The sequence below is a fragment of the Neodiprion lecontei genome, chromosome 2 (genome assembly GCF_021901455.1).
Source record: "Neodiprion lecontei isolate iyNeoLeco1 chromosome 2, iyNeoLeco1.1, whole genome shotgun sequence".
Classification (NCBI taxonomy): domain Eukaryota; kingdom Metazoa; phylum Arthropoda; class Insecta; order Hymenoptera; family Diprionidae; genus Neodiprion; species Neodiprion lecontei.
Genome location: NC_060261.1, coordinates 37144260 through 37152797, shown reverse-complemented (window position 1 = coordinate 37152797; position 8538 = coordinate 37144260). Strand labels below are relative to the sequence as shown.

Below are 8538 nucleotides of genomic sequence, written 5' to 3'. Positions count from 1 at the left end.
GCAAGAGCAGAGTGTGGGAATTCATCCTGCGGAGGTTTTTTATACCTTTCCATGACAGGAAATGGTAAGCTGATAAAACTAAGAGACCTTTGATAAATGGTAAGGGCGACAGACGGCTCCGAGAGATTAGAAAAATAGGTCACTTACTACAAAATGCAAATCTACAGCGATTAAATTTTTTCCATATAAATCAACAATGTTTCGATTATTTGATACACAATCAGCAATTTGAAGCAAGGCTCAATTGACAACAAAAGTCAATTAGCAGTACATATACTAGCCTCTGCGTGATATTAATATATTAATATACTCTCAATAATCGAAGTTACGCACAGTGTAATGTATTCTAACAGTTTAATAACAGTTATTATACATTCGAACTATCTTTGATACGAGTAATGCTGCTTTATGAAAGATTAAAATTAATTGATTGTTAGACATTGACTTATTCGTCATGTCGAAAAAATTAGTAACACTAATTTTACATAAATTTTTAAATTTATTAAAGCTTAAATATTTGTTTCTATGGCACGTCATGCTTGATCAAGTGAAATATTCGCTTTTTCTGCAATGATGACTCCGAAAAGAACTACACATTCTGTATGGCTGAGCCATTATTACACTTGTGTATATTTCTTGTCAATAAATTGCAAAATGTTTCACCAAAATTTTCAACTGTTTTTCAACTGTTTTTCAGAATTGCTTTCATATGTAATATACAGTTTAATTTCACGCTACACTTTTGTAATAATATTGGCTCTACCCAAAAGTTTATATAAAATTGATTCTTAGTTCTAATTGCCCCATTTTAATCAGTGTTAGTATCTTCAGCCACTCATTCCAGTTACCAGTTTTATCCTGATCAAAATAGCAGAATTTTTGTAGAGCCCAATCAACATCCAAGTAATGAGAAAACTTATAACTGTAAAGGAAAGGAGTTATCAAGCATTCGGGCTTTCTGTAGAGATAAAAACATTTTGTGGTGAAGTTACACGACCTATGTCCAAGGTTGAAAAATATTTCTATTTCGTGGAAACACCACCGGAAATGTTATATGATTAAAAAGGATGTTATCGATGCCCATTTATTAAATAAATAGTAGCTCATTAACAGAAAAATGCTCATTGATAAAAATAAAACTTACCTTTCACAAAGCTGTTCATTCTTCATAGCTATCTAAATTTGTAAATATTTTATAAGTATTCCTATTCCTATGTATACTATGCCAATTACTCACCAATTTTAATTTGTTGATCCTGGTCGTTCGGTTTTTTTTCGGATTCAAAATGTTATCTGAAGCATGCATATTGATTTGATAGTACAAGACATAACGTTTTCAATAATCAAACTTGTACACTTGAAAATTAGTCCTGAAAGTCAAAAGTCACCAAGTCAAGGACCTGGACAGCCAGAACTACGGAGCACTTGTCCTGAAAGTCGAGTTCCTGCAGATAGTGGACCTTGAGTGTAGAAACTACGGAGTGCTTGTCCCTGAAGTCGAGTTTCACCAGGTAGCAGACCTGGAGTATAGAAACTACGGAGCGCTTGTCCCTGAAGTCGAGTTTCACCAGGTAGTGGACCTGGAGCGCAGGAACCACGGAGCGCTTGTCCTGTAAGTCGAGTTTCACCAGGTAGCGGAGCCGGAGTGCAGGAACCACGGGGATAGAGAACCCGGTACTCGAAATCTGCGAAGCGGGATTCTCATACATCCTCTCTACTGCGCGGTTGTTTCCAGAATGACGAATTCGGCTAACTGATTTTCGTCATCGACGATTACTATAGATCGATGACGTCAAGAAAAAAAAAATTTTGAGTGACGTCACTTTCTGAACATTCGAACATCCGTCATCCACACTTTGGTTTCGAACTTTAATACTATGTATGATTTTAGGAGGCATAATAATTAAAACTCAAGCCCAAGGCATCATATACAATATGGAATTATTTAAATGGTATTAATAAGCATTAAGAGTCTTGATACATTTTACATTATATCTTTAAGTTTTATATGAATATATGTATTAGGATCTTCCCTTCAAATAAATAAATTCAATTGTACATACGTTTGCAAAGGAATTGTAAGCACCTCAGATTCCATTGACTAGGAACAATGTTTCTTACCTCACGCATCTGAGAATTTAATACATCAAATCCATAACATGAGAACACGTCACTATATTAATGTATTATTTTGATCTAATTTTTTTTCAGCTTCATAAGCTGTGAGTAGTGAGCTCAATACATCAGGCATATTTTTGTAATTATTCTTAATGAATTGTTCTGGTTCCGAGTATCTATCGCGCCAAATTTTGTAATATTGCTGGCTGGATATTTGATTTATATTAGTGATGTTGAATTCTTCCTCAAGTATAATCTTCCACATCTAAAAAAACATATTTAAAGCACTCAGTTAGTAAAAATAATTGTCATAAATAATATTTGATATTAGCTAACATTTGTACTGTGTAGTTCAACAAAACTAAGTAGAAACAGAATTTTTACACTGTTGTATTTTTGAATATTACTGATGGAAAAAAAAATTAATATCTCACCTCTTGGTCCGGAATATCCGTAGCCGCTGGTTGATTACCGTAAGTACCATTCCCTTTGTAAACATTAAGGCGGTAAAGCATATAATATGTGTTGTACATTTCATCCGGCACTCCTGCACTGAACGTTATCGATCTAGGCGAGCAGCAATCAGGCCCTATAGGATATAGGGAATGGGTCCAATAGCTACCAGATTTGGCTACACCCCATAAAAGACTTTGTAGCGAATAGCCATGGAAGATCCCACTCAAATCTTCATTTCTAGTATCCAATGGATAAATACCCATAGAACCCAAGTGTTTTCCTGCATATAAAGAAATTCAAATAATTAATTTTACTGCGGACTGTAGGCTAAAACATAAGTTCTAAATCTATCTACAATATTGAAATCAGACATGGGGATATTAAACTTTACTGAGCGTACTGTATGATTAAATATAATCTGTTCCTCCTACTAACCAAGATCATAATCTTCTTTCTTCCAATATTTACCACCAGTGGCACACTTTTCTGTGGTATTGAAGTTGGATACAATTTTCAGAAACGAGCCCTTGCTAAGGACATAGCCTGCCTGTGCTACATTGTACGCTTGTTGCCATAGAGTGATGGGGTGACCCAAATAGTAGCCTTTGTCAAAATCCATCGGAGCTACAAAGTACCTTAAATTTTCTGGTATAACCATTGTGTCATCTTTCACAAAAATCAACCATTCTATTTTGTCTTTGGCTTGGGTGTCTAAGGATATTTTATAATTTGATACGTCCTGCCAGATATATCTTATTGATTCACAGAGAAGTTGCCAAGAAGATGTAAGTTTTATGTCGAATTTGATTATAGGAATTCGTTTATCCTTTTCAGCTCCGAAGTAATATATCCTGTTGCAATGTGGTGCCCAAGTATTTTTTATGGCATTGGCAAGCTTGATCTTTTCGACGAATACTACACATGTAATATGAATTTTTGATTTCAGCCAATCTGACTCTAAGATTGGACTATTTGTTGCTGCTGTATGGTATTTTTTGGCATACATCAATTCATCCATGTCAGCTTTAGAGATTTTTACATTTTGAAGGCGTAGCCACTTTCGGTAGCTCTCTCCCTCTACCTCGCTCTCCTTTTCCTCCAGATTTCTGCACAATCTTGATGGTCTCACATTGCAAACAGGTTTGGTACTAATTAAATCTTCAGCTAACATTAAGATCAGTGCGAGAATCCCACCAATTGTAAAGCCGATGAAGAATACGGCTTTAGTTTTTACCAGCAGAAAAACCATTTTGCCGGATACGTGGCTTTATCTGATTGACCTACTTGCGAAACCTCCAGACGACATCCGGTCAGCGAGTTAATGAATGTCGACAATGTACAATGTTCAAGGTTTCTCTCTGAAAACAGAAGAAATAACAGTACTAGGAAGCATGAGTAAAAAAATCCATTAATTATTTAGATTATATATAAAACTCTAGACTAATACTAATATTTTCATATAGCTTGCCGTTATATTTCGATTTTTCAATTCCCTGAATCATTGTTTTTACGTAGCTTATCCTTGCCTGGTATTCAATGAAGGATATTTAAATCATGCAAGAATGCTTCTATTATGACGATATAGCATGTGCGCAACAACACCTGTTGAAGGAAATGATCTTGACTAACCTTAAGGTAACGACGATAAGAAGACGAGAATAAATACAATTAGATTATCCTATTAAAATTGTAAATACAACAATAAGCGTTGAATATCTTCCAATGATACCATTGTCACGGATCAAACTAAAAGTAATCGCCATAAAATTGCTTCACCACACAAATTCGAAGATCTATGTGTAGACGGATCAATCTCAATGGAGGTCCTTAACCCCACTACCGATGAAGTCGCGGTAGCCACCGGTAGCTCTTAAATCTTCTTGCAAATCTATTCTTCACGGAGCTCGAAATTCTTACTGCGCGCACTTTTACTATTCGAAAATACCTGCACGGTGCAAACCGAGTTTATTAAATTCGAGAACAATCACCCAACTCACCTGGTTTGCGTAATTCTTTAATTTCTCGACGTGATGAAAATATTTCTGACAATGAATTTTTGCATTCTTTTTTTTACGAACTCACTTTATCAAATCGCACCTCAATATCAACAAAGTATCTCACAGAGTATCATTGCCTCGTATTACTTCTGTAGTATTTACCATGTAAATTGGTGTACATTTAAATGATAACTTTGCACATCTAAATAATTATTTACATTTCAGAGTTGATTTTTATTCATATTATATGTAAACTTGCACCACATTGTGTGATATTACATGATTAAAAAATAGTATGCCAACAAGCATTGCCACAGTACACAAGCAAACGTGTGCATTATATCAATTATTAATATAAACGTTAGACTGGGCCAATTCTTCATTTTTTTTGGCCCAGTCTAATAAACATTTTTCAAATATATTGAATATGTATCAGTTACAACAGTCATTGTGATGATATAGAATTAGAAGAAAAACATAATCGTACAGCACATTAAAATTTCCCTACCATTTTATTTGGCTACGTTACATACTAAAAGTCGATCATGTATGCTATTGAATTTTTTTGCATTTGTAATACTTCACTGATATCATTACATCCATATACTTATAACACATGATAAATTTATATTGATAAATAGAAAATTTTCATAATAAATTACTGGAATCTTTTTCTGTATTAACGTTATGCATTTGAATATCTGCCGAAAACTTAATCGATATATTGAACAGCAAAAAAATACATTTTTTACGTGCCTAAAAACTTGGATAGATTTAAAAACTAACTTTGCCACGAATTTTAAAAAATCCTAGAGCATTTCTATTATGCAACAGGGCTCCTAGACCTAAATAATTTTCTAGTACGATTGAATTAGAAACGACATGACAATTTTCTCCTATTAAACTGACTAGCGCCACATGCAATCCCTCCACGTCAAACTTCATTTTTTCCAGATCTGTACCTGTAAAAAGAAATGCATGATTATATCATATAACTAAAAAAAATTCATGAACGCAATTTAATATCATGCTTACTTACCCTTATGCCAGAATAACGGATGGCTGGCAAATGTAAGCCACGGAATATTTTTAACGAATGGGTTCCATTTCTTTTCTAAAGGTAAAGGCTTTCCTTTGTTCCACATAAGTTGTAACCCAACCATATTTCGTCCTCTGTGAAGAGTATTTCAGCTTAGAGCTTTCACAATTTTTTTCTATAGGGCATTATTATATCAATGCAAATAGTATGAAATAAAATAAACTAAAAATCAACTGATGTCTACTGGGTGCGAGACTCTACCTAGATACGTGATGTTGCAATCTGAAATATCATTTTGAAAAGGTACGATAATAACATACGCACACTACTAGATACAATTTAAAACGAATCATTAGTAAACATAAATGAAACATGCAATATTATATTTAATAGATGACTAATGTTATTCTTGGATATGAAGGTCAGAACTCAAAACACTTCTTTTTTTTTTTTTATTTAAAAAAAATTTTAAAAAGTGTTTTGAGTTCTGACCTTCATATCCAAGAATAACATTAGTCAACAAATCACCAAGGTCAAGACAAAATTGTCTTCATTATATTTAATACATTATCATTGAGATAGTATCTGTCATGCTACGTAATAAATTATTTAGAAAACGTGTGTCTGAAAGCTAGGATTGTGCATTCAGGAAATTGAACAAAGGATCAAAGTTACTTAGCCGTTAGAAAAATTCTATAACTGCACAAATTATAGAGAAAAAATATAAAAAATATCGAGATAGATGAGTTAAGAAAAGTGAAAGCAATTCGTAAGGGAGTACTCTAACTACGGAAAAATTTATGTAACATCCGACCCATGGATGTACCTAGACTCAAATTCCCCAAAACTGGAGCGTGCAGTGAAGGATGACCACTGTTGGCGAACAGCGTTATGAAAGATAGACGATACACCCTCTGCTAAGCCATTTAATCGCCTAGAAATAATTAAAAGGACTGCTAGATGCAATGTGTAAAACAATCTGCATGAGATTAATAAAAAACGAGATTCAATAATATATGTACGAAAGAATGTTTCCCAGACATGTGAATGTTGTTAAAAGCAATTTAACATTCTTCGTAAAATAGAGTACAAATAAAATTACATTACGCTTTCCTCTTACTTTCTGTAAATGTTACTTGCAAATGATTAAGTTATAAAATTCTATGTGACCATAATGAGTATGATATAGAAGCCCTTACGGTACAAGTGATGTTGGTGGGTAAACAAGTTCTCCATTTACAACTGTATCGATCTCTGACAAAGGTACTCTACTAAATTCCAATGCCTTGAGTGATATGAAGTCATATTTAACCGAGAAGAGTGCATTTTGTGTCAATAAGACAAGCCTTTCTTTTTCTGTATCCCAGAGACTGATCCTAGATAAAATAATATAAATCACATTTCATTACTGTCACGTAAATTTTCTAATAGTGACATTCAATGAGTAATTCCATTTCTATTTAAACTTGCTCGTAGTTCAAAAATATATTTTAATTTTGGAAAACCGTTTAAAATTGCAATGTAAATACTACAAACTGTGTCAAAAGCCAGCAGCCAATGATTTCTCCATCTACATCTTTGGTCAAAGTATCAGTACAATCTTTAATAGCTCTTTCCACAACATCATTCCTATCTGAGAAAAAAGTGTGGGCATCAAGACGTTTGAATGGTAGAGTGGTGACATTTTTTGGTGTCTGCGCTACTCCGGGCACATTATTGGCACTTGTAATTTCTGGAACTGAAAGCAACGGTGAAGAACAGATGTAAATCAATGCTGTAAAATTTGTTGGCAAGCACTAAAACTGTCAATTTAATGCGTAAATCGACTTATTCAAGAGTTACAATGTAGATTCCTCTTCAATGTCAACATTTGTGTTCCATTGCATATTATAAAAGAATATACACAATTGAAGGATACTTTGGTTCACAATCAGCTCATTGATCTATTTCACATTGAGATTGTAAATTTACACAGAAATTAAGGTAAATACTTTGAACTCACAGACAAATTGATTTCTTTCTCTCAAAGAATGCAATTTATTTGTGTAATGAAAGTGCAGTATAAAAAATTAGCAAGCTCTGAATAAATTGTCTTGTAGTAAATATATGTATAATTGTTCATCTGTCCATCAAAGTATTAACGACGTAAGACTGATTAATCAGTAAGTACTTTAATACCAGTATTTCTGGAGGAAGTCTCTCCTTGACTTTGGTGAGAAGCTTCATTTTCTTTGGCAATTTCTAAAGTCGCACGACCAAAATCTACTGATGGGCCTTCATCTAGCGAGCTGTCATCCATTTTGAGGTTAGGTTCGTACAAATTGAGAAAAATTAAGCTTATAGGGGCAAGAGACCAAACCTGATGATGTGTATATTATAAACAGTTCTAGAGAAATATCTTTTACTATTATGGACTGTAACTTGTAATAATCATCTTCCGAATGATCCCAACTCACGATACGATTACGATAATCCCGCACATCAATTGAAAATACGGAAAACACCTTCTTGTGATATGATCTGATATCGCCAGATGTCAGGTTTACTGTTCACCATGAGAATTATAATCTCTAACAATTTATTTGACTGAATGAGAATTAACTGCCGAAAACTGTGCAAATACAATCAGGTACGAGATTTGCTGGTCAATGAATTTGATAAGCTCGTTGGCGAGTAATATAAAGCTGTAAAAAAAGTTTCATGAATGTAATTCGTAAATGAATGAAATAATACATATCTACTATCTGATTACGCCTCGATAATATCGAAACCACGGTTGAAACTAGTTTACTTTAAGTAAACTGTATAATAGTGAAAAATTTAGTGCCATTGATAGGCTTATATTGTAAATAAGACGGAATAAAAAAATATGAATTTTACTTGCAGCCATGATCTTGATAAAGTACGACCTATTTTTCTCTATGCTTT

General features: G+C 33.7%; 2 protein-coding genes across 5 annotated transcripts; both read right to left on the bottom strand.

The window, feature by feature from the left end:
* Window positions 1-1929: 1929 nt before the first annotated feature.
* LOC107218085 (C1GALT1-specific chaperone 1) lies at window positions 1930-4424 on the bottom strand. 2 transcript variants are annotated; one of them, XM_015655834.2, is made up of 4 exons: window positions 4204-4424; window positions 3010-3932; window positions 2553-2854; window positions 1930-2383 (listed from the first exon to the last, which is right to left on the bottom strand). In XM_015655834.2, the coding sequence occupies exons 2-4, from the start codon at window positions 3821-3823 to the stop codon at window positions 2174-2176; spliced, it is 1326 nt and encodes a 441-aa protein (XP_015511320.1). In that variant the 5' UTR covers window positions 3824-3932; window positions 4204-4424; the 3' UTR covers window positions 1930-2173. The 2 variants fall into 2 exon arrangements, with proteins under 2 accessions (XP_015511320.1, XP_046587316.1); XM_046731360.1 differs by lacking the exon at window positions 4204-4424 and adding an exon at window positions 4043-4177.
* A 360-nt stretch (window positions 4425-4784) lies between these two features.
* On the bottom strand, window positions 4785-8139 carry LOC107218081 (tumor protein p63-regulated gene 1-like protein). 3 transcript variants are annotated; one of them, XM_046731362.1, is made up of 7 exons: window positions 8067-8107; window positions 7789-7898; window positions 7147-7348; window positions 6810-6986; window positions 6437-6544; window positions 5611-5744; window positions 4785-5533 (listed from the first exon to the last, which is right to left on the bottom strand). In XM_046731362.1, the coding sequence occupies exons 1-7, from the start codon at window positions 8090-8092 to the stop codon at window positions 5346-5348; spliced, it is 945 nt and encodes a 314-aa protein (XP_046587318.1). In that variant the 5' UTR covers window positions 8093-8107; the 3' UTR covers window positions 4785-5345. The 3 variants fall into 3 exon arrangements, with proteins under 3 accessions (XP_046587318.1, XP_015511316.1, XP_046587319.1); XM_015655830.2 differs by having other exon boundaries at window positions 4786-5533; window positions 7789-8139; XM_046731363.1 differs by lacking the exon at window positions 6437-6544 and having other exon boundaries at window positions 4786-5533.
* Between the last annotated feature and the right edge of the window lie 399 nt (window positions 8140-8538).